Source organism: Vulpes vulpes, chromosome 14 (assembly GCF_048418805.1).
Source record: "Vulpes vulpes isolate BD-2025 chromosome 14, VulVul3, whole genome shotgun sequence".
NCBI lineage: Eukaryota > Metazoa > Chordata > Mammalia > Carnivora > Canidae > Vulpes > Vulpes vulpes.
In genome coordinates, this window is record NC_132793.1 from 123,796,455 (window position 1) to 123,822,723 (window position 26,269).

General features: G+C 36.6%; 1 protein-coding gene across 11 annotated transcripts in view; it reads left to right on the forward strand.

Annotated features, from left to right (window-relative positions):
• ARAP2 (ArfGAP with RhoGAP domain, ankyrin repeat and PH domain 2) overlaps nucleotides 1-26,269 on the forward strand; it is a 188,018-nt gene that overhangs the window by 29,119 nt on the left and 132,630 nt on the right. For 9 of the 11 annotated variants that reach the window (XM_025997529.2, XM_072737910.1, XM_072737914.1 and 6 more), the window contains 2 exons: nucleotides 15,981-16,050; nucleotides 20,438-20,558. In XM_025997529.2, the coding sequence (XP_025853314.2) occupies nucleotides 15,981-16,050; nucleotides 20,438-20,558 (191 nt within the window). Of the gene's footprint in view, nucleotides 1-1,313; nucleotides 1,355-12,232; nucleotides 12,315-15,980; nucleotides 16,051-20,437; nucleotides 20,559-26,269 lie in introns of those variants that run through there. The other 2 variants (XM_072737915.1, XM_072737916.1) reach the window with 2 other exon arrangements.

Here is a 26,269-nt window from a genome sequence, read left to right on the forward strand (position 1 = left end):
CCCTAGGGGTTTTACACTACTGAGAAATATTTGGGAAGGGATATATTTAATTAGAATTGTTTTCTGGTGTCCTAATATTTGAATGTCATTTTGAAATACTTACTTATTATGAAATATTCCTCATGAATTATTAAGTTATTTTGGGATTAAACCTCTTGAGTTTAGGTAATTGATGTGGTGAGTCCCTACAATGTGCTGGTTTTCTTTACTCTTCTCCCAAAAATGTGCATCATTTCTAGAAAGCCTTGGTTGGACCTACAATAAATTTTATTAGGAGAATATTACCAGAAGAAGCATTAATTGACTAGTGGGAAACAGATATTATATTTCTAAAGAAAGTGAAAAAGCCTCATACTTTTATGGTTAGTAATTATACGGTTAATACGGTTAATACGGTTAATACTTTATACCATTGCATTCTTTTAGCAAATTAGATATTGAAGAAACTGAAACAGAGTATTTCTTAGTTATCCTGTCTTTTTTTCTGGTTACATTATGATGACAGAGTAGTCAACTATGACTACTTTTCAGTCAGTCATCAGTATTATTGGTAACTACATAGACTAGTAGCAAAGGTATGAATAAGCACTCAAAAGTAGAAGCAGGTGGCATAAACAGCTATTTTGAATATTCTCAAATCTTTCACTTCTGTAAAATTGAAGTGTTTAGGGAGATCCTAGTGCTTTCTCCACTTACCACCGGAAGATTCAGCAGACTCTGGCTATAGAGCCCCCAGCAGCTGTGGTTTCCTGCGTGATCTCTGGTGGTACCTCACTCTCTGCAGGGTTGATATGTTTATGCTCCAGGCACACTGAAAAAACTTCACCATCATTGGCTACCTCCGGGACATTTAGAACATTTTTCCTCTCTCTTTATCAGAACTCAGATTTTCCATCCTTTCGATTCTGAATCTGCCTAGGGTTAGATGCTGTAAGTTGTCTAGATTTATGTTTTTCCATTTTAGGGGAAATAATTGAGTTTTCTGGCTTAACAGTTTTCCCCCTGGATACCGGGATGAATGAAGACTGTAAAATTAAAGGAACTTGTTATATCACCAAGAGATTAAACTCTTCTCCATTATTTTATTGCTATGATTTGAAAAGAAGTATTTGTTACTGGCCAAGAAGCATGTATTGTTTATTAGATCAGAAGTGAAGTAGAATCTTAATTTCTCCCTTTCCTAATTGGACTCTGTATGCTATTGTAAGGATGTTTAAGATGCTCATTAATTAGACAAAATGATGCTTGCCTACTCCTTAAGTAGAGGTTACTGAGCTTTATTTAACTCATGGTCACATGTCTGTTTGGTGCAGGTAGCACTCCAGTAGATGGCATTCTGAATTCCAGAGAGAAGGTATCAGCAAACTTTTTCTCTTTTTTTTAATATATTTTTTAAGATTTTATTTATTTATTCATGAGAGACACAGAGAGAGAGAGAGGCAGAGACACAGGCAGAGGGAGAAGCAGGCTCCCTGCAGGGAGCTTGACGTGGGACTTGATCCCAGGTCTCCAGGATCACGCCCTGGGCCAAAGGCGGCACTAAACCACTGAGCCACCCAGGCTGCCCAGCAAACTTTTTCTCGAAAGGATCAGATAAAAAATATTGTAATCTGTATACAGCCTCTGAGATATCTATGGGAAATGAGCAACTCGGCAGCTATAGCATGAAAGCAGCCACAGAGAATATGTAAACCTATGAATGAGGCTGTGTTTCAGTAAGGCTTTATTTATAAACACATAATGGGTGAGATTTGGCCTGTGGGCCATTTAGGCATAAAACAGATTAGAGAGTTGGCCAGAACCTTATACCAGCTTCTTCTATCACCCCTGGACCCCAAGTAGAAAATTATAACAGGATAGATTACAAAATAGGGAAACTACTTTCTATTATTCTAATAAACATAGAAGTCGTAAGAAGCAGGAGCCCTCTTTGAGGACCTTTGCACTTGTTCTTTATGCCTGGAATGCTCTCACCCATGGAGCAACATGGCTTGTACCCTCTCTCCCTCTCTTCTTGCTGTAATGTCTCCTTTGGATTGAGGTCCTGAACACTAAAGTTAAGATTGTCACTACCCCTCTCCCCACTACTCTGCAACTCCCTTAATTACTTTGTCTTTCTCTGTGAGTCTCATGTGACAGATGATTTATTTTATGAACACTCCATGGGGATAGTCATCTGTGTTGGTTTTTGTTTGCTCTGATATCCTCAACAGCTAGAATGTAGCCTGGTGTGTGGCAGATGCTCTTACTATTTGTTGTTGAATGAGATGAGTGAAAAAAACAAGCATTAGATGCATTTTTTCTTTAAATTTTTAAAAAATAGGCAGCTTTTTTATATGTAAGGATTTTATAATAAAAACAGCTCTAAACACTATATTGGTTGAAAATCTGGAGGTGCGTTGAGAGTACTGTGTACATTAACACTGCAACGGACTATCAGTGTTATTTTTATGGTTCTGTTTCCCTCTTAAAAACATGTTTATCAAAACACAGTTTAAAAACAAAGAACCACACTCAGTTATCCTTCTCTAAATAGTGTTTAAAACTGTCTTCAGTCATGAGGGCCATTAAACAAAATAATTAAACTTATAATCTGAGTTTATTTCACATGAGATTATCTATTTGCTTTTGTAATGGAAATGCCAGTCCTGAATCAGTGCATGGTATTTGAAAACTGCCTAAGATTTAGTAAGAGTGTAATTGTGTAACATCATGCGGCTGAAGAAATACTAAAGCATTTATAGTTGTGCTTAAAGTATGAACCTTCACTTAGCTATTTGAATGATTTAATTATGACATCGCCTGATTCTATCAATTTCAAATATTGTATGGAAGGAACTTAATAAAATGTAGACCCTGGGTCTGTTATTAGTGTTTCAAACAGGTCAAGCAGATGAAAAACATACCTGTTTTAAAAACTCACTGGGTTTTGAGGATAAAAAGGCAAGTCTTTCTCCCTCCACTTTCTGTCTGTAACTAATAGGCCGAAGCTCTTCACTCAAACTTAGTGAGTGCAAATGTGGAAGACTGGATAGAATTTATTTCAGCATTTCCCAACTATGTAACTCAGAAGAAGAATCCTAGAAGTTGGTATAAAGAAAGGCAGATGTGGTGAATGTGCTGTACCCCTTCTGGGAGAGGCACATAGTGATTATATCCAAGCATAATGCAACAAAAGAACCTTTTTGACATTAAAAAAAATATTTATTTATTGAGAGCAAGAGCCCGTGAGCAGGAACAGGATGAGGGGCAATGGGAGGGGGGGGAAGCAGACTTCCTGTTGAGCAGGGAGCCTGATGTAAAGCTTGATCCCAGGATCCTGGGATCATGACCTGAACCTAAGGCAGACACCCAACTGATTCAGCCAGCCAGCCCCCCCCCCCTTTTTTGGGCATTTTTAACTTGCTGTTTTGTGAAGATGTTTGTATGTTCAATATAACGCACCAGCATTTTTATAAAAATTGCCATGTATCTTGAGGCATTCACATTTTACTTGAGAATATGTTTTGTGACTTTATTTCTTACTTACCTGAATACCTCTAACAAATTAACCTTTTCACCGTGGAGAGGCCTTGTGTGATAATCTGAGCCTAGAACAGCAGAAGCTGAACATGTGAAGCTCCCTCAGCAATTCAAATATATAATATGCTTAAGAATTAGTGGAGGGATACAGAGATATGCAAGATGTGTGTGTTCCTTTTTCGTGTCTTCCATTTAGGAGAGAGAAAAGGAAGCCAATTAAAATAAAACTGAAAAGTCCTCAAGGGTAGAGTATAGAATTGCGAAGTTACAGAGGGGTTGAGAAAACATTCCTTCAAAGACCTTCTAGGCAGGGGAAGTAGCAGTTTAGTTGGCCTTTGGAAAACAGATACGATTTTAACCAGCATTTTTAGGAGAAATACTTTTCTGGCTGGTGGGAGTGAAAAGGCACTGACGTGATAGCTGGAGTTACTGAAGTCTGTCATGTGGATAACAGGAGTTGGCTGGGTTATTTTATTGGAGACTCAAGGTTGGGTTCTAGAACCAGGAGGGAGAAACTGCCAGTGCGTTGCCTGTTCAGGTTGAACAGAGATCTAAGGAGAATGAAAAGGCCAATGGTCAAATACCAAGAAAAGATCAAATCCCAGATAGGAGTTAGGAGTCAGATCACCCAGAAGCCAGTAGTCCATGAGCCGGTGGGAGAGCAGAGCTTTCCCTGTTGACAATCACCTTTGTCAGTGATTGATTTCCCAGCTTATACACAACATCTCCAAGGCTGCTTGTGTGTGGAGCGATTCCTCACCCTGGTACACAATTGTGGGAGAGCCTCGAGTTTCCTGGGACTGCTGGCCTCTGGTTGGCCCTTCAGCGAAAAGCAAATGCAGTGCAAAGTTGACACGTCTCTATCTGATTGGTGTTAGGGACCAATCACCGCGTTGAACTTCAAGCTGAATCTTAAATCTTTGATAAAAAGTATCTAGTTGGCCATTTCTCAAATCACACATCCTTGGTAAAGACTTTGCTGAGCAAATAAAAAGCTTCAGTATTTTATTTGTAGTTTGAGGGAACACTTTCTGAGTTCTAGTGTTTAGCAAATAACATGACTAATTTCTTTCAGTCTGTTTAGTGGCAGAGAAATGAATGGGAGGGTGTTGGAATCAGCCTGAAATTAGAGTTGTAAGCCATCTGTTGGTTGTTTGCTGTGACTCAGGTTTCCCAGAACCTTCGTTTCCCACATAAAAGTATAGGGTCAGGACTTCCTCTGTGGGATCATCTGGAAAAGTAGGTAACATTGGGCCTGACACTGAATTGGGGCGCAACAAACCGCAGTTTCCTTTCTCTTCAGAAGAGCATCACTTTATTTTGGGTGACCTCTGATAATGTTGAGTTCTAGTCAGTTCTTACCTTGGAAAATACAAAGTAAAGAAAGCATTTCTTCACATTAAACTTTTAAAGTGAAGTTTTTGGTGATTGTAAAAGCATGTGGTTTAAAGTATCATAAAGTTGTATGTGGTTTGTTTACAAAAAAACAAAACACGTAGCAACATTCCTCCCCTCCCACTTCCTGTTAGTAGTTTCTTTGTTTTTTACTTTGTATATATTAATAATATTTTTCAAAATTTGTTTTCTATAATTTTTTTTAAGTAGGCTCCATACATTTGTGGTGGGGCTTGAACTCATGACCCTAAAAGAGTCTCATGCTCTACAGACTAAGCCAGCTAAGCACCCCATCATGATTATATTTTTCCCCTCACTTTTCAGTGTTAGGGATCATCTGTTGAGCTACTACCATGGAATATAATGTTTATTCATTTTTATTACTGTCTCTCACCCCTCCTTCTGGTGTAGACACAGTTCCTGTCTATCATCCTTTTCATATAGTTGCATAAAATATTTAGGCTCTATCTGTATTGAGTTTTATACCCTCATGACTGTGTGCATGCTGTTCATATGTGAGCTTTGTAACATAGGATTAATATTTATTTCATTTGTGCAAATTTTTAGTTTTTCCTGATATTTATAATTCTTGACTTTTTTGCTTTTTTTGTGTGTGTGTGTGTACTTATTATTCATTCACCCCAAATTCTTCCTAAGGGCTGTAAATCTCTGAAGTACCCAAAATACATATCAATTTCATCATCCCACAGCCTCCTAAGGAAACTTTAATTTGGGCTGGTTGTTCTCCAGGCCTGCTGCACAGTGGTCCAGTTAGCATTCTGTGATCCCTTTCATCATTGTTTTGGGAATTCTCTGTGCTGTGTATTTTTGCTTTTCCTCAATCTCATGTCATTGTCTGCCCACCAACATGCCTACCCATGTTGCTTAGAGCTTCCTCAGAAATGGTGGATAGGAGGGACAGTTTTTGAACTTTTTAATATTTGAAAGTGTTAGTTTTTTCCTAAGCATGCTTACTGATAATTTATCATGGTTCAGACATCTTGATGGGAAAGAATACTGTCTTCAGATCACCAATCCGTATCTTCTAGGTCTCTGGTATTACAGAGCTGATATTGAGAGATCTGATTCTTGATCCTCTATATGTAGCCTGTTTTTTGTTCTGGGAGATTTTTTTCTTTTATTTCTTTGTTTTTCTTGGTAGTTTGGTGTTGCACCTCCCACACTGAAATGTTGATAAAAGTATAGCTGTCCTATTTTTTGTTTCTGGAAAGTTGCTTCAATTGTATTTTCTTTTTGTTTTGTTTTTGTTATCTTATATTTAATATAGAAAGCACCTTCTTTCCACTTTTGTTTTTCGTTATCCTATATTTAATATAGAAAGCACCTTCTTTTGATTCTTTATTTTATATAGCTTACTGTTATTGTTTCATGGACAGAATATTTTCTGTTATCTCTGAAGATCTTAATATATTTTTTTGAGGCTTTCTTTCCCTGTAGAATGTGTTTCTTTCAATTTTATTTATTTTCTTTGGGTGGGGGGGAAGGGTTCATTTCCCATTTTTTACCTTAGGAGTGTTTTCCTCAGATGGTTTATTAATCTTGAGTGTTTTTAAGATTTTATTTATTTATTCATGAGATATACACAGAGAGAGATAGAGGGAGAAGCATGTTCTCCACAGGGAGTCTGATGTGGGACTCGATCCCAGGACCCCAGGATCATGACCTGAGCCAAAGGCAGATGCTCAACCACTGAGCCACCCAGGCGCTCCTTGAGCTGTTTATTTTTTTATTTTTTTTAAATCTTTATTATTTTTTTTAAATTTTTATTTATTTATGATAGTCACACACACAGAGAGAGAGAGAGAGAGAGAGAGAGAGAGAGGCAGAGACAGAAGCAGGCTCCATGCACCGGGAGCCCGACGTGGGATTCGATCCCGGGTCTCCAGGATCGCGCCCTGGGCCAAAGGCAGGCGCCAAACCACTGAGCTGTTTATTTTTAAAGTGAGATCCTACAAAGCTGATTGGAACAGGTTCTGATGAGTCCTGTTACTTATTTCTTGTAAGATCATCTTGCTGGACTTTTCTTAATATGTTTCCTTGGTGAGTCCACATGCCAGTATCTCTTATATGAATTTTTTTTTTTTTTTTTTGAGGATGATAACAATGGTAAAACAGCTTTTTGGGAGCTTAGTGGAGAAAATGGACTTTGAGTATAAATATTTATGACACAAATTTTTTATTCTTCTGTTTTGAATATTCCCTGTTGCCTGCAGTTATGTCTGAGTGTTCCAGTCCAGAGACTGTTTGGTTTTCTGCAGTGGATGAAGCTCTGCTATTGAGCAAGAAAAGGGGCTTTTTCCCAGCAGTGTGAAGGGAGGGAGGATTCTGGGATGGAGCAATGAGGGGCACAAGTTTATCTCTTAGGTTGCCTTTCAACAAATCTTCCTATTTTTGTCACCCCCTCTCCTTCTTAGTCACTTCCAGAGTTACTTGATGACTTCCATCTCCTGAGGCTTTCTGAGATTTTGTGGGTAAATTGGTTTCCTCTCAATCTGATCTGTTACAGGCTTAGCAATCAGCTTTTGGGAACTTCCTAAGTCAGGCTCCTGTCCTTCCTTCTACTTTCTTGGTTTCTAAATATTGTTCTTGCTGTCTACTTCTCTGGTCATTGTTGGTTTGTAGGTATTTATTTTTGTTTTTTTTTAATCCTTTGAACCTTTGGGAAGAGTAGAGGTAAATGCAAACTTTCTACTAATCATCTTAACTAAAGCTGGTTTCCTGTTTGTGTGTGTGTGTGTGTTTATAGAATAGGACTGCATGAAATAGTGTGCCATTCGACATAGCTTTTCATATACCATGTCATGTATCCTTTTTATGAATATTATGAAAATTGGTAGTAATGTATTAAAGTGAATGCTTTGTTATTGACTTCTGAAAGGTTTTTTGGCACCTGGAATTTTACGTTAAAATAATATTTGTTTTTTCTCATTGAAATAATTAGGTATAGCAGAGATAGCAGCTCGGATTTCAGAGAGGTTTGGTTTTTGTTTTTTGGCTTTAACTTATTTGGGTTCACCGAATCTTGGAAACTATCATTTTGGTTTGTTTAAAAGTAAGGACCTGCATTTTAGAATAGAAAAATGCTGGCATTTTACATTTGATCTTAGCCAAAAGGCCAAGAAGAGATAGTACTGGTATGTTATACAATGATAGTTTTTTGTATCTGTACTTACAAAACACTTCATAACTACTACTGCATCATTTAAAAGCCTCATACTTAAAGGAGTAGGTAAAATAATTACTTAGCTTAATAAAAAATGAGTAATTAGATAAAAATCTACTGGTATGTTATACAGTGATAATTTTTTGTATCTGTACTTACAAAACACTTCATAACTACTGCATCATTTAAAAGCCTCATACTTAAAAGAGTAGGTAAAATAATTACTTAGCTTAATAAAAAAATGAGTAATTAGATAAAAATCTACACTTTTGGAAATTGTGGTAGTTCTAAAACATTGAAGCTAGAGTAGTGAATAAGATGAAATATGCATGTAATTCTTCAGGATTATGTAAACAAGGCAGATGCAAATGGAACACCATGTTAATATCTTTTTCAGTAGATACTGTTTACAATAATTGAGAAGTATGCTTGTGATGATTAATAATAGCCATAAATTTGGGGCACTCTGGATGGTTCAGTTGGTGAAGTGTCTGCCTTTGGCTCAGGTCATGATCCTGGAGTCCTGGGATCCGGCTCTATGTGGTTGGGCTTCCTGCTCTTTGGGGAGACTGCTTCCCCCCACTACCCCCCTGCTTGTGCTCTTGCTCGCTCGGTCAAATAAATAAAATCTTTTTTAAAAAGCCATAAATTAGACTTAGTGCCTTTGAGGTTCATTTGAGTTGTATCATTTTTAATGACAGTTTGGTAACCTCTGCCACCTTATATTAATATCATAGGTGACCATACTTGTTTGATTGGGGGAATTTTTTAAAACTAAAATACTGAGTATTTTTAAAAAAACAAACAAAAAACCCCTCCCCCAACCCTGTTGACACTTAAGAATGAAATTGAAACAGGAGTACCTCCGTGTGAGCACTTCATAAATACAGATTTAATTGTATATACACTATTGTTTAAAAAATGTTTTTAAAATACAGTTTTGAGACAACAAATGCTGACATCAGGTGGTAAGGCTGTATTTATGATAGCAGTTGAAACTTTATACCAGCTGCCCTATACCAGAGCTCAAGGGAAGAATTTATAGAAGTTCGTTCGATAACGTGGCACAAGTCTTATAAATTATTCTAAAAAAGCTTCTTAAGGAAATGTTTCCCTTCAGAACCCTAAAAACAAAATGGGATAAGACCTAGGCTAATATGTTTCATGTCTACTCTACCTTTTTTCCTGAAGGAATTCTGACGCACTTGGCAAAATTGAACTCATATAAAATGGGTAGGGGTCAAATGTTATCGCTGCCTAAAGGGATGTCCAGGATGCCTTGCTATCGAACGTACTAGTCTGTTTGGCGTAGTGGTTCAGAGCAAAGACTGGGACCAGGTTGCCGAGATCTGACTCCTGGATATGCTTTTTACTAGTTGTGTGACAAATTATGTAACCTGCCAGGGCTTATGGTGCCTTCATCTGTAAAATGGGAATAAAAATGTTACCTCATATGATTGCTTGGAAGATTAAGTGAATTAATATTTGTCTATGGCTTGCAACAGTGCCGAGAACAAAGCACAACATACTGTTTGCTGTTTTTATTATGAAGCTTATGCCAAATAAATTGAGGCTTTAAAATGTCATTTCTTTATAATAATTCATTATTATTTCAGATCTAATTTATGTGCTACAGGCCAGGATGACACTGTATTTTATACCATGTCTTTATTTTTAACATTTACTGATAAGCAAATTGAGCTGTTAACTGAAATTTAGGGGAAAAGCAGTAGCTTACATCAGAGTAAATGTCTTAAGTGCTGTTGGAACCTCTAATTGGGTGTAGTAGATTAATTTTATATAATCCCTGTGGAATTATTATTTATTTGCCTGATATCTAATAGCCTTATATAAATATGTGAAAGAAATATATAGCCCTTGCACAGAAAAGATAGTTCTTAAAACTTTAGTATTCATCAATATTTATTTTAAAATTGTACATTGACCTTTAGAAATACAAAATATCTTCTCAAGTTCTCCATTTTATTATTTCACTGAAATTTTAATTAATTTGTAGGGTTTATCTACATTAAATCTGAGTTTCCATTTGCTGGAAAGGAGTATAATATGAGAAGGGATATAAATGTAAGTTATTATCTTTAATTACTAGTTATTAGAATTCAGTATTGAACTTACAGAAAACAGTCAATTGAATGTTGACATATTTAATGAGCAAAATAGATTAAATAATATTTATATAACTTTAATTTTGGAAACATTTCGTATTGATTGATTTGTATTTTTAAATAAGGACATGTCAAATGCATACATTTTTTAAAAAGCACGTTTTAAGTGTTATAAAATATATTTTAAAAAATACATAGATATTAATGATGAATTTTCCAAGCTTTCTAAATTTTTTTTTAAATTTTTTATTTATTTATGATAGTCACAGAGAGGGAAAGAGAGAGAGGCAGAGACATAGGCAGAGGGGGAAGCAGGCTCCATGCATCGGGAGCCCGATGTGGGACTCGATCCCGGGTCTCCAGGATCGCGCCCTGGGCCAAAGGCAGGCGCCAAACCGCTGCGCCACCCAGGGATCCCCCAAGCTTTCTATAAGTTCTAGTTTTTCTGTGATTCCAAAGCTTTTATTTTGTCATATTAATAAATATCTTTAGTATTTGAAAAAAGCAAAAATGAAATTAAGGGTAAAATATTTTATTGGTGTTTATATTATCTCTATAAATAATGCGAATTTGAGTAAGCATTTTTCAGTGAAAAATATGTTCCTTTGTTCATTAAATATTTATTAAGCACATTTTATTGCTAGGAACTGTGACAGTCTCTGCTTTTATATTGATAAACACAATAGAAATGGTTTCTCCACTCCAATCTCTCAATATCTAGCATGAGAGATGGGTGAAGCAAAACAAATACATAGATGCACAATTTGTTAGGTGTCATTAAGTGAAGAAATGGAACAGGAGACCAAAGGGATCTTAGGATCTGACCAAGGATGGCTACCTGGAGGGAATGCTTTCAAGCTGAGGTTTCAGGGCTAAGGAACTGGCCATGTCCGGAGCAGGCAGGGAGCATTTCAAGAGGAGAAAATTGCATCTGAGAGAGCCAGGCAGCAAGAAAGAGTCTAGAGATAGGTAGCAATATGGCAGGAGGATGGTGCTCATGGAGTAGGTCCCCACAGATTTGATGGCTGGCTGGATAAAAGATGGAAAGCAGAAGGAGAGAGTTAATCAGAGGATTGCAGAGTAGTCTCAACAACGTAAAATGGTTGTTTCCTCAGGTGCTACACACCATGTGGCCTCTCCTTCCATTTTGCTGTGGGTTGGGATTTGTCCTATTTACCCATCCCTCCAAAGATTATTAGAAGGATTTAATAATCTTTAAGAATATTGAGTTAAAACGGCTGAACACATCTAATAGTTACCTGGTGGTTGCAAAAATTAAATGGTTGGGAGAATGTCTTGGAAAATGAGTTTGAAAGAGGCTGAGGTTTTGGGTGAGGCTTTGCTCAGAGCTAGGGATAGAGTGTGTCCTTTGTCTTCAGTGCCCGAGAGGAAATGTAGTCAGATGGTGGTACCACTGATCCCTAAACTGTCTGCTTTATCTCTTCCCTTAGTTTTCCTTGGGTACGGATGTTATACTCCTGGGTGATGCCTCAGACCCCAAACAGTTGGCTGTGGAGTCCCGAGGAAGCTTGTTGAGTCCAAGTGGCTGCTATAAACAATCTTTTTTTTTTTTTTTTTTTAAGACTATTTATTTATTCATGAGAGACACAGAGAGGCAGAGACACAGGCAGAGGGAGAAGCAGGTTCCATGCAGGGAGCCCGATGTGGGACTCGATCCCGGGACCCCAGGATTATACCCTGGGCCAAAGGCAGAAGCTCAACTGCTGAGCCACCCAGAAGTCCCTGCAGTAAATAAGTAAAACACATTAAAGCAGGTTCTGAAACTTTTTACACTCTGTGCTTTGGCAGATTTTGAAAGTTTGAATTTAATTTTGAGTGTTCAGAAGTTTTCCTGTCTTCTGCCAACCTTTTTTTTTTTTCTCTTTTCTTTTTTTAAGATGCTAATTACTTGAGTTCTGGTCACTGAGGTTTATTTGTCATCTTGCTAAAGGGACTACACTTAATTATGTCATTCATTCAACAAATTCTTTTTTTTTTTTTTTAGTGCCATATATGTTTCTATGTTAGTTGCTGATTGTGTAGTGAAGGATGAAGCACTCTTGGAGTTTGTCCTTATAAAGCATAAGGTATGATATGGGAGACAGACACTGAGCAAGTAAACAAATACACACAATATTAGCGATTGTATTAAGTATTAGGAGGAAAAGGTGTGCTTTGAGAGAGAATAGTTGTCTTTTGCTTTGGGTTGGCTCATCAGGAAAGGAATATTTGTATAGGTAGTATAGTGGAACTCTGGAAGAGAAGGAGTGATTAGCAAAGGGAATAGAAGGGTAATGGTAATTATCTCCCTACATGTGTTGACTGTTTTTATTCTGAAATGGAAGATTATATATACTATTGAGCTCCAGCTTACCACCATTCACAAAGTAAGGTGGGTAGAGTCCAAAATAAAATCTTGATACACAGAATTATTGCTGACATTGTGTGGGAAGATGTATATTTACCTGCCTTCAAGTATGGCATGGATCAACATTAAATGAGTGCAGAGTGATTAATTTGTTCAGTGTGCAATTATTGTGTGTTTAATACTTCTTTACCTTTTAATGTTTTTAATGCAAGGAATTTAAAAAACCCTTGGGTTTTAAAAACTAGATGTCTAACTACTGCATGTTTCAGTGTTAAGAAAACATGGACCAAGAATAGTTAAAAGGAAGCGGAAAGATGATAGAAAGCTGAGTAGTTATGTTTATGATTTCAAGGTCTTTATTGTTACTTTTTAATTAATTCAGATGCTTGTATATGGAAATGTCTGTACTGATGAACTTGGAAACTTTTATCCATTTGATCAGGTTTGCTCTAATTTTATGTGAAGCTGAATAGAACAATGTGGGAGGCCTGCTGTATTTCACTTGAGTGATACGTGTTTGGTGCTCAGAAAAAAGCAGGGAAGACGAGGTCTTCACACTTCCAGTTGTTCTTTTTCTATCTTTAAATCTTATGAAAATCACAGAATATTAAACTAATCCCTTATCTTAAACCTGTTAGCAAGCTACAAATGGAAAAGGTAGACATGATTGTTATTTACATATATGCTTAGAAATGACTTTATTCAAGCGGGAAGTTAGTTTTCATATATGATTTTTGTTAAAAGCTGAAAGTATCTATATTGCATCAAGTAGAGAAAGCCACTTAGAGAATAGGATTGTCTGATTTCCGGGAAGGGCTCTGAAACAAAACAAAACAAGACCAAGTGGGAATTGGTTCTTTACTTTTCCCTTATATAGTCAGAAAAAGTTTTTTCTATTAAACCTAAATAGGAAACATGATTACATTACTCTGCTTTGTTTCTTATTTTCAGAAAAGATAATCATCTATATTGCAATTTGCCTTTCATCTGATTCTTTTTGAAAAATGTTAATATTTCAATGAATTTTGGATGATTGTAAAGGATTCTTATATGGGGCTTTTTTCAGCTCATTTGATCAAAATTAGGTAATTTATCTCTATAAATCCAATTGACAAAGCTTTGTTATTTTGGGAAAATATTATTCATGCTCCAAAGCAAAAGTTAAGGTAAAATAAGATACATACTATAAGCTTAATGAAGGATGAAGGATGAAAGTTTATATTACCTTTTTTTTTTTTTAAGATTTATTTATTTATTTGTGATAGAGAGAGAGAGAGAGGCAGAGACACAGGAGGAGGGAGAAGCAGGCTCCATGCCAGGAGCCTGACGTGGGACTCGATCCTGAGACTCCAGGATCCCGCCTTGGGCCAAAGGCAGACACTAAACTGTTGAGTCACCCAGGGATCCCCCTATATTATCTTTTTTAAATTTTTAAAAATTTTTATTTATTTTTATGTAAACTCTCTTCCCAGTGTGGGACACAAACTCATGACCCTGAGATAGAAAGTCGCATGCTCTACCAACTGAGCTAGCCAGGCACCCCTATATTATCTTGATTAAGGGATTATTTCTGTTAGGGGAACTGGGGGCAGTGATAGTGTTTCTCACCAAACTTCATTTTGCACTAACCTGTAAATGTGCATATTAATACCCTTAATAATATCATTTTTTATTTATTTAAGTTTTTACTTGAATATAGTTGACATACAGTGTTACATTAGTTCTAGATGTAAAACAGTGATTCAGCATCTCTGCAAATTATGCTCTGCTCATGACAAGTGTAGCTATCTGTGTCACCATACAACACTATTGCAGTATCATTGGCTATAGTCCCTGTGCTATGTCTTTTATTCCTATAACCTGTTCATTCCATAACTGGAAACTTGTATCTCCCATTCCCCCTTCCCCCATTTTACCCATCTTCCTAACCCTTTCCCCTCTGGCAACCGTCAGTTCTCTGTATTTATAGATTTGATTCTGCTTTTTGTTTATTCATTTTTTTTAGATTCCACAGTGAAATCATAATATATTTTCTCAGCCTTATTGTACTTCGCATAATATTGTCTAGGTCCATCTATGTTGTCACAAATGGCAGGATCTCATCCTTTTTTATGGCCGTGTGATATTCTGTTATGTGTATCTGTGTATATGTACACACATTTTTATCCTTTTATCTATGGATAGACTTTTGGGTTGTTTCCATATCTTGGCTATTATAAGTAAAGCTGTAGTAAACATGGGCTGCATATATCTTTACAAAATCCTATTTTTGTGGGTTTTTTTGGATACTCTGTGGTGGAATTATTGGATCGTATGGTATTTGTATTTTTAATTTTTTGAGAAACCTCCAAGACTGTTTTGTATAGAGGCTGTATCAACTTACATTTCCACCAGTGAGGAATTGGTACACGAAGGTTCCTTTTTCTCCACATCTTCCTTAGTACTTGTTAATTTCTTGTCATTTTGATTCTAGCCATTTTGACAGGCATAATGCCATACCTCTTTTCAGTTTTGATTTGCACTTCCTTGGTGATTAGTGATGTTGAGCATCTTTTGTTTGTTGGCCATCTGTATGTCTTGTTTGGAAAAATGTCTATTAAGGTCCTCGACCCATTTTTTTTAATTGAATTGCTTTTTGTGGTGTTGAGTTGTGTAAGTTGTTTATATATTTTCAATATTAAGCCCTTAATCAGATAAATAATTTGCAAATATCTTCTCCCATTCAGTAGATTGCCTTTTTGTTTTGTCATTGATTTCCTTTGCTGTACAAATCTCTTTATTTTGATGTCTTCCCAGTAGTTTATTTTTGCTGTTGTTTCCCTTGCCCTAGGAGACATATCTAGAAAACTGTTGCTGTAGCTGATGTTAGAGAAATTACTGCCTGTATTCTCTTCTAGAATTTTTATGGTTTCAGATCACATATTTAGATGTTTAATCCATTTTAAGTTTATTTTTGTGGATGGTGTTAGAAAGTGGTCCAATTTCATTGTTTTACATGTAGCTGTCCAGTTTTCCCAGCCCTATTTATTGAAGAGACGAAGAGACTCTTCTTCCCATTGTATATTCTTGCCTTCTTTGTGGTAGATGCATTGGCCATATAAGTGTGGGATTATTTCTGGGCTCTCTATTCTGTTCCATTGACCTTTGTCTATTTTTGTGCCAGAACCCAACAGTATCATTGTTTTCAATTCCTATGTTAATTCATTAGAAAATGTCATTTTGTTTTTTTCCTACGTGCCATTGCCAAAACTGTACATTGTTATAGCCTAATGTTTTATATACTGTTTAACAACAAATAGTGTGCTCGACACAGTTACATTACAAATGTATTTAAAATCCAAGTTCACGATACTTGAATGTAAAATAGCATTTTCATGTTTTACAGAAAACGCATGTTTCAGAAGAGATGGGTGAAATTTGATGGCCTTAGCATTTCTTATTACAATAATGAGAAAGTAAGTACATTTTATAGTTCTCAAAGATTGTCTTATATATATTCAAGGTATACTTCAGTAAACTAAGCAAACAATTCGATTTTTAAGAACAAGCGTTGGGTTATCAACGTGTAAAACATTTGCATGGGTGAAACCTTCTGTTCATTGCTTAACTTTTCTTTGACACATAAAATTTGGATTTAAAAAATTATATATCCAACAATTATTTATAGAGTGTCTTCTGCAAACTACAGGAATTGTTGTGAATGGTATAAGAACGAATAAGCAATTGTCTTTCTCCTAGAGAGCACTAAGGAATATTTACAAAAGGATACTACAGGTAGGCAATACAAGGAGAGGTTACTTTGTACTCTGGGAGGGTATAGAAAAACCAAAGAGGGCTTCTTGTATGAGATTTCATTTGTCACAGGTGTTGAAAAGAGAGGAATGTTTGTCCATAGAGACTAGAGAGAACAGGATGTAGTAACATAGAGAACAATGAGATGGCCAGATGGGAAATCGGTTTTCTGATTGGGAAATATGATATATGAAGAAGACTTGAGATGAAACTGATAAGGTTCTCTGAGGTTAGAACTCATTGAACATCTTGATGTAAAAGTGGTCACAATTTTGTCTTTAGGCAAGTGACTCTATCTATCTATGTAATTTATTTAAAGATTTTATTTATTCATGAGAGAACCAGAAGTATGTATGTATGTATGTATGTATGCATTTATTTATTTATTTATTTTAAAGATTTTATTTATTCATGAGAGACCCAGAGGGAGAGAGGAGGCAGAGACACAGGCAGAGGGAGAAGTAGGCTCCATGCAGGGAGACTGACATGGAACTCGGTCCTGGGACTCCAGGATCACGCCCTGGGCTGAAGGCAGGCGCTAAACCGCTGAGCCACCCAGGGATCCCAGAGAATATGCTTTTAGATAGAAAGTAACATACATTTACATGCTACAATGCTAAGAACAATGAAAGTTTAGAGAAGTATTAATTACTTGGTTTCACCTTGCAGTGATCCAGATAAAAGTATCAAATAAGTTTAAACACACTTCTTTGAGGTTTGCAAGATGATAGGATGAGTATTTTTTTAAAAGCTGTTTTTCTGTCTTAGCTAATGTTTTTAGTTTGCTTGTGTATTTGAATGTTGAGACAGTTTCTATGCCAGGGATGGGTTTGATTGAACTATTCAGGAGTGAGACAGGCTTCAGTGCCATGAGGCTCTGTTGGTGGTGGCATCAATATCCTCATTTGGGAGAGAGAATTTCTGGTATCTGTGTCCAACTGGACTCATTCTGTTTGTCCTTTGAAAGATCACCTGAAATGCAATGAGATGACTGCCTGCCACATTTTTAGGTAATGATGCAATAAAAATGATGCAGCCTTCATTTGAAATTGTGATAAGTTCATTAAAATAATTGGTTATAAATTCTTTAGCTTAACAATTAAAAAATTCGAATTGTTTTCTGTGGCATTTCCATCCCTTTACTATTGAGATGGTTGGTTTCATCTTGGCAAAACTTGAAAACATTGCGATGGATGTTTTCTAAAAGAAGACACAGATTCTTTTGTGACTCACCTTGCTCAAGGGTGTATTGGAGGACTGGGAAGAAGGAATTTTAGGTCCAGTGTACAGAAAGCATAGTTGTGGCCACAGCGACTGTCTCAGGTGACTGTGCAGTGTTGGTGGTTGTTGGGCCTTTTGGTGTTGGGCCACCTGAGGTGCGCTTGGCTGGGCAGAGCTGTGTATTTCCTTAGTTTTCTCTCACTTTCCTCAGTGCTGCTCCATCGTGTCTCTGCAGGAACTTTTTCATTGTATTAATGAAAATGGCATCATCCCACCAGCCTTGATATCTAGTCACCTACCAGGAAATCTCTCTCACCCCCATTTTCACTCAGCTGTGGGCAGAATTGCCCTGTGGTCATTTCATTGTCTGAAAGTGGTAGTAGATAAATGGCAGACTTGACCTAGATATCTGTGTGTTACAGATTCAAGGGGTGCTTTGAAATTTCTGTCCTTAAAGAAAATTTGACACTCTGAAAAACACAATCATTCTGAGCCTGTTGTCTTTTTTTCCCCCTCCTCTATATTGTCTTTATAATGTGTTGTTTGAAGAGAAATATAAAATCAACTCTGCAGTGTTAAAAATTACAGGATTTATTGAGATCTCATAATAGATTGTAAATGAGCCAGTAAAGAAACTATAACTTCCTGAGGTGAAAGTGACATAATAGTTTGTTGAGTACATTTTGATCACTCCTGGGAAATTTATTTCTCTATTATTCTCCTAGAGTATTTACTTGTTAAATATGATAGTATTATAGGCATGTGAGTGGGTTACTTTTTTGTAAGGAATTGTCTAGAGTTGACCAAAATGTATAAGGAAGGAAGGGACCGATTTTATAGAGTTTTCCTCATAAAATTGGTAGTTAAAATAGTAGGGATAGATTTCCTTAGAAAAGATAAAAAAAAAAAAAAGTGGAAATCAAGAAGAAAAGTTACCTTGAAATTACTTCCTGACATCCTTCTTTTTCTATAAGGTTGCCCACTCTTTTTCAGTTCCAGTTCAAATATTGTATTCAGTTTTGACTGTGTGAGGGGAGGTGGGAAAGCCTTTGTGGCATTGGCATTAAAAATTATGTCGAAGGGATCCCTGGGTGGCACAGCGGTTTGGCGCCTGCCTTTGGCCCAGGGCGCGACCCTGGAGACCCGGGATCGAATCCCACGTCGGGCTCCCGGTGCATGGAGCCTGCTTCTCCCTCTGCCTGTGTCTCTGCCTCTCTCTCTCACTGTGTGCCTATCATAAATAAAAAAAAAAAAAAAAAAATTAAAAAAAAAAATTATGTCGAAGAATGCATAGGATTTTAATACATACATAGAGTCAGGGATAGGAGATTGGAGCCAGAGGCATTAGAAGAGAAGAAACCTCCAAAGAACTAAGAGGGAATGCCATGATAGCATAGTATATCTTCTCAACGGGCAGAGGATAACCTCCCAGTAGAACACCGTGCTGCTGATAGTGACTCTCCCTAACCTATCTGATAGGTGTGGTAGGAGTTTACCACTGGGAAGAATATGACCTTGGCATTTGTTCTCCACATGGAATGGTTTAATACAGTTTATTCCTAACCAGTTGCTTCATATACTTGGGATCTGCTAAAAAATGAGAGTTCTACCCCCCCCCCCCCCCAAGAAATAGTTCCCTGAATCATTCTGTGGAAGGGAATAGTAGAAGAAACCTTGTAAAGATGTATCCAAACTCTTCTGATATTTAAGACCTTCCATAATGTGTCCTTGATGTATATTTCTAGCTTCACCTGTTTTGACTTTACGCTCTGGCTGCTCTTATATCTCTACTTATGCCTCTGTTATTAAAGCTTTGCAGCCGGGATGGCATCCCAGCCAGTTATCTGTGGTTAAACTTTAAGTTTCTTTGGGTCAGGCTCTAAAGTCATTATGTCTGTGAAAATGAGGAATTCCCATCTTTGTACTCATATTTTCCATGGTTTGTACTCTGTTTTAAACTTTTCTCTCATTACATTAGCTAGTTTTTCACTTTGAGGCTCCTTGAATGTATAAATATTATTTGAATTTTCTTTCTAACACAAGGCCTGGTAAATATTTCACCCTTAGTAAATAGCTGAAATTGTCAGGCGGTCCTTATGCCTCATGGTTTTGGTGGATCCAGAAAAATGGAAGACTGAGAAAACTACCAGTAGTCTTCAGAGTGACCTTCTTGAGCAAAATGGTAAAACGCATAGGCCATTTGCCAACAGCCAAAATTGTATTAGGTATATACCAATTGCAAACAGCCACATGCATCTTTTTTCATTTGTTTTTTTGTTGAGGAATTAAAGGTAGAGTGAGACAGTTGTGATAATAAGATATTCATTAGAATCATTAAGTAATATGTTTAACTGACATAATCCGACAGTCTGGTTTTGAGATATATTCTTGTTCACAATATGCAGTAGCAGCAGTATTGAAGTAGTTTAGTTACATTACCCATTATGGCCAGCAGATGTCTGCAAACACCATAAAATCATTTTGACCAGATTGTTAAAAAACATACCGTTGGTTTTTGGAACTATATATTGCTGGTCTAGTACAATTGTTTGTATTTGATCCTTTGCCTTTTAATTTTAAATCCCAGAAGAAGAGAAAATTGAAATCTGATAAGAAAGAGCCTTTTAATATTTTCCTTTCTTGGGTGTTAAGTGTGTCTAAGAATATATACTGTTTGTATATCATTTAAAAATTTTAGATTAAAATTATGAAAGAGAAGCATAATATACTTGTAAATATTTGTAAATATTGTAGCATTTTTCTGATAAGGGCATAAGAATTTCATTTTAATCTGTCTCATTTGTGTATCTTTTTCTCAAACCAACACAGGAGAAGTATTCAAAAGGAATAATTCCCCTTTCTGCTATATCTACGGTACGAGTTCAAGGAGACAACAAATTTGAAGTTGTTACAACACAAAGAACTTTTGTTTTTAGGGTAGAAAAAGAAGGTAAGAGTATTTCTTTATCCCTGTAACAACACTCATAGACATTAATTTCTAACCAATCAGAAGATTGATAAACCAATGACACTACAAATGTCAAGAAATCTTGAAATATTACTTTTAAATGATTTACATTTTATATTATTTTGAATGTCATAAACAAATTGACGAGTTGTGTTCACTATTCCTGCATGTAACAAATACTTAGAATCTACTAAGTGCTTAGAATTCTTCTAAATTCTGGATATATTGCAGTGGAAAAAAAAAAAGACAAAAATCTTTGCTCTTATGGAGTCCCCCTTTTAGCAGATGTTTGATAAAGCAAAGTGGTTATTTAATAAGCAAAAACAATTTTTCTATTAAAAGGTTGGTTTTATGGAAGTTTACTTATGCCAGATTCAACTGAACACATAGGCTCAGTAATCATTCTAGTATAGATTTTGGAGCATCCTTTATACTTTTTAAATTTTTACCTTCATCATCTGATTCAGGTCACTTGGTGAAAATTAGATGACATGTAGTTTATGGATAGAAACTAAATCTTTAGATCCTTTCTAACTTTTGGAGTGGGTAGGGAGGGAGAAAAAAGGAAAGCTAAGAGTTTCTGTTGTGTATTTTGACTATCAATATGTTGTTAATTTATTTTTTACTACTTTTAAATAATGTAGGTAAGGCCATCATTAATTAAAAATTATGATTTCAACTTATTTTAAAGCTTCTATTTTAGTATAGGTTATAACTCAATTTGATTTTGAAAATACCTCCTGGTACTTAATTGAATAATGATGATTTGGAGAACTTACCAAATTCTTGAAATGTGCAGTAAAATACTGTACTACATTATTTATAGTAGTCTTGTAAGGGCTCTAGGTGTTACAATTATGCCATTTTCTAAAAAGAAAAATTTATCCCATTTTACCCTTTTATAAACTACAACAAATATTAGATATTATGGGGCAATATTTGCCTTTTTGTACTAATAGATTCCTAGAACATACAGCAGTGCATGGCATGAGAAACATTGAATAAATCCTATATATTTCTAGAAAGCTTTCATTATTCCTTGGCATAATCAATAAATGCATAAGTTCCAGCTGCTGTTCACACTGGGGTACCTTTTTTCAAACTGTGAATCAGTATCTATTTGTGAGGTCAACTTAGTGGTTTCTGATGGTACTAAAAAGAAAAATCCCCCCAAAACAACAAAAAAAGCCAAACATGAAATAGAATAATGAATATCAAAGTGCATTGCTTTTAGTAAGTGTATTATATTGTGAGACTACTTGTGTTTATCATGCATATGTAATGGAAAAAGTGTTTATTACTCGACTTGTTATTTAAAAAATTGTTGAAAGCTATAGACTAGAGTAGGGGTTGGCAAACCATGGCCAATAGCCTAAATCTGGCCACTGCTTGTTTTTTGTAACTAAAGTCGTGTTAGATCAGTCACTGTCATTTATTTACATACTGTCTGTGGCTGCTTTTCTGCCTCAGTGGCATCATTGAGTTGTTGCAGGTTCTGTGACCAGGAAAGCCTAAAGTATTCTCCTCTTGACTGGATATCATGACGATCTTTCCTTACGCTTTGGTTTCCTCTGCCCAGAAGGTGACTGCCCATTTCTTTGAGGTGCTTATCACTTTCGCCTTGGCTTCTCAAAATGAATTTCACACATGCCCTATAGCAGGCATTTTAAGATGGACATACTAAATAAAGTTTCTAACCTGTGTGAAAAATCTGTTTAGCCATATTTGCTTACTGTAGTTAAAAGTTAAACAGACACATTTAGGTTGAATATATCAACCCACATGTTTAAAAGTTACATGGTGTGGTACATAGTTCATGTATAGCTCATAGTTCATATATCACATAATTATGATATGAACAGTATAAGAATTTCATTAAAACTTTGGTATAAGTTACTATTTGTTAAATAAGTCTTAGGTCTTTAAGCTTTAAAAGCATAAAAATATTGCTTCAGCAAAAATAGAGACTATCCACATGGAATTACCAAGTTAGTTTCATTGAAAGTCATTTTCATGTAGTAACGAGCGTTTTTAAACGTAGGTATATGTAGAGGTGTATGTGTGTGTAAATGGTACATGTGTGTCTGTATTTAGTATGGAACCTTCCACAAGATACTAGGTGTGTTTTATTGTTTTTCTTTTTCTCCTTCCATATATATAGATGATTATTTTTTTCTTTGGGGGAACTGAGAAAACAACCATAGTGGGTTATGAAATGTCTGACTTAATGAACTTTTAGGCCAAATGAAACTTTACTTCAATCTTAAGCAAGACAAAAGTTTAAAACAAAGGGGGGGGGGGGCGGGAATCCCTGGGTGGCTCAGCGGTTTGGCGCCTGCCTTCGGCCCAGGGTGTGATCCTGGAGTCCTGGGATCAAGTCCCATATTGGGCTTCCTGGATGGAGCCTGCTTCTCCTCTGTGTCTCTGCCTCTCTTCTCTCTCTCTCTCTCTGTGACTCTCATGAATAAATAAATAAAATCTTAAAAAAAAAATAAAACACAAAGGGGAAATGGTTTGACATCCTAGCAGAAATGCATTCTCCAGTTTTGGTGATAAGGTTCTGAACATCCTGTCATTTGTCTCCTCTGAAGCCAGTGTCACTGTCTCCAAACTGCTGCATTGCCCACTGGCGTTGCTAAGACAGGATTTCAATTTGGCATTTTTTTTTTCCCCACAAATTTTCAAAGGCTTCAGCCCTCCCAGGTTTCCTATGAAGTATTGTTATGCTCTTAGTTGAAAGTGAATTATGTTGAAATAATATTTTAAAAATACTCATCCTCAAATAAAAGATTTAGTTGGATTCCTCTGTCCCCAAGGAGAGCCATTGGAGTTGGTCAGAGGGTCATAACAGCTAATGATCTCTCCGGTCTGTATTCCCCTGGCACCTGCGGTCACACATGTAGATGCATTACTTAAAAAAGCAGGTGATGTTTTGAGTCGGCAGTTCTTATAGTGAGAAAAGGGCTTAAGAATTCTGAGTGGTCATGTGGATTCCTGGGCCTTTTTCAGTGCTGGCTTTTAACTGCAGGCTCACATTCCTGTCCACCTCAGCTGATTCTGGATCCCTGCGAAGCAGGCGGGTGTTTTTCCTCTCAACTCTTGTTTCCTGACAGCATGTTACAGCCCTCCAGTGGCAGCTTCGGTACTGCAAAGCTTTGTTACTGTTCTAAGGAACACTTGGGTAGGAAACATAAATTTCCCTTTAGTTATTTTGGGCAAGCAGACTTACCTGTCTTGAAATATTCAGTGCTGTTTTTGTTGTTGTTTGTTTTTTGTTTTGTTTTGTTTTTGAAGGAGAGAGAGAGAGAGAGCACAGTGGGGAGGGGCAGAGGCAGAGGGGGAAAGAGACCATCAAACAGACTCTGCACTGAGCATGGAGCTCGACACAGGGCCTGATCTCATGACCTCAGCTGATATGAAGATTTGGACGCTTAACCGACTTAGCCACCCAGGTGCCCCAAAAATATTCAGTGTTTTTAGAAACAAGTCATGGAACATTTACAAGCGGAGGGAGAGCCAGGGGAATTAAAAGTGCTCCATTGTATACGTTGGTCGACTATCGTAATGGGTCACAAACTGTGGAGTCATTCTTGAATCTTTTCCCCCTCAAAGCTCACATCCATCCATCAGCACATCTGATCATTGTTGACGGTGGAAATATGTCTGGATTCTGGTTGATTCTCAACACTTCTGTCATTACTATTCTAATGCGAGCCACCACGTCTATCTGGGTTATTGTAATAACCTTCTTTGCTCAACTTACAGTCTTATTTTCTCTACAGCTGTCAGTGATCATTCATCAAAGAGGTCAGATCATTTCAGTTCACTTCAGATGCTGTGTTGTCTCTCCATCTCCCTGAAAGTAAAGTACTTATGTCCAGGAACCCCTATGTGATCTGGCTCTGGTCTCTTTGTCCTTGTCTCTGTGTTCTCTCTCACTCACTACATTTCAGCTGCTTTCTTGTTCCTTGAACATATCAACCCCAGGGCATTGACACTTGCCACTTTCTTTATCTGGGAATGCTCTTCCTGTAGCCATCTTCTTGACTTGCTCTGTCATTTCCATTTCCTTTAGGCTTTTGCTTAACCATCGCGTTCTTTCTGAGGCTTTTTCTAGTGCCAGCTATAAAATAACACTTCTTATGTTACTCATGCCTTGCTTTATTTTGTCTCATTGCACTTGTCACTATGTAGTAGATTATATATCTATGTTTTATTGCCCTCTTCCTTTCAGAAGAGGGCAAACTCCAGGAGATCAAGGTTGTGCTCTATCTTGTTGATGCCTCCCTTCCTAGTATTCAGAATAGATCTTGGCACTCATTAGGCACTCAGTAAATATTTGTATGAATGAATAGGCATGGTGTGCAGGTACTTCTCTGAAATTGATCATGGGTCCCATGGAGGAATTTTTAATTCAATTATATTAGCATATCGAAAATAAAGGTCCATCTAAACTTTGTTAGATTCTGTTAGCAATCTTTTACATAGCCCTCATGTAGTAGTAATCTCTAGTATACTCAGTTCTTTATGTTACTAATGAATAGGCCTACTGCTAAATCCAGTGGTCACAGAATATTGTCTCTCTTCTTGGTTTTTGCTTTTTCATTTTTTTTTTAATTTTTTGATTTTTATGGTAGTTGGCATTCATTCCTGAAAACCTCAAGAACTAGTTTGAGGGGGGCTGCCTGGGTGGCTTAGTGGTTGAGCTGCTGCCTTCAGCTCAGGACGTGATCCTGGAGTTTCGTAGATCAAGTCCCACATCAGGTGTCTGTATGGAGCTTGCTTCTCCCTCTGCCTGTGTCTCTGCCTCTCTCTCTATGTCTCTCATGAATAAATAAATTAAAAAAAAAGTAGTTTGAGGGAATTGCTGGTATCTTTTATTTATGTTCTAGCATAATTATAAGAAAGTGGTGATTTTGCTTCCTTTACTCTTTTCTTTTCTTTTTTTCTTTTTTCTTTTTTCTTTTTTCTTTTTTCCTTTTTCCGATCCAGAATGCTCTCCTTTGAGCAAAGCCATATCTAGGTTAGGGCATATTCTCTAAGGAATAGTGCTTTAGCACAGTGGTAAGATCAAGATAGTAAATATTTGTTATTGGAAAGAATAAAAGTACGTTGGTGTAAAGAGTATATAGAAGCTAGTGTAGTATCTAGCTTTACCCAAGACACTTAGCCTAAGGGAAAAATCAGTATTTTATTTGGAATGTTGTGATTTATCAAAGCATATTCCCCATATCTTAGGCACACACATTACGTAGCCAAATACCAGTGACGCTTGTAATCTATTTTGTGTTTGAATGATCTGTATCACTGTTTATCTCCATTAGCATTGGTAATTAAGAATAAACTGAATGTTACTATTAATACTTGTACTTATTCATGACTGTTTACTTCCTATTAGTAAGTGAGGCACTAAGGAGCTAGATAATACTTCTAGGCTATAAGAGAACCATTTGTTAGTTGCAGCCATCATATGTTTAAGTCCAACAGATGCAATTGCCAGTTTCAAACTATTTTCCTGAGAAACTGAGATGTATGCTAATGGCAACGTAGAAGCCACAAACAGTTTGGCCTACTTATAAAGTTATGACCTACAAAGTGAAACAAGTCAAAAAGGATAAATACCATATGATTTCACTCATGTGGAATTTAAGAAACAAAACAAAATGAAGAAAGAAAGAAAAACAGAAAAACAG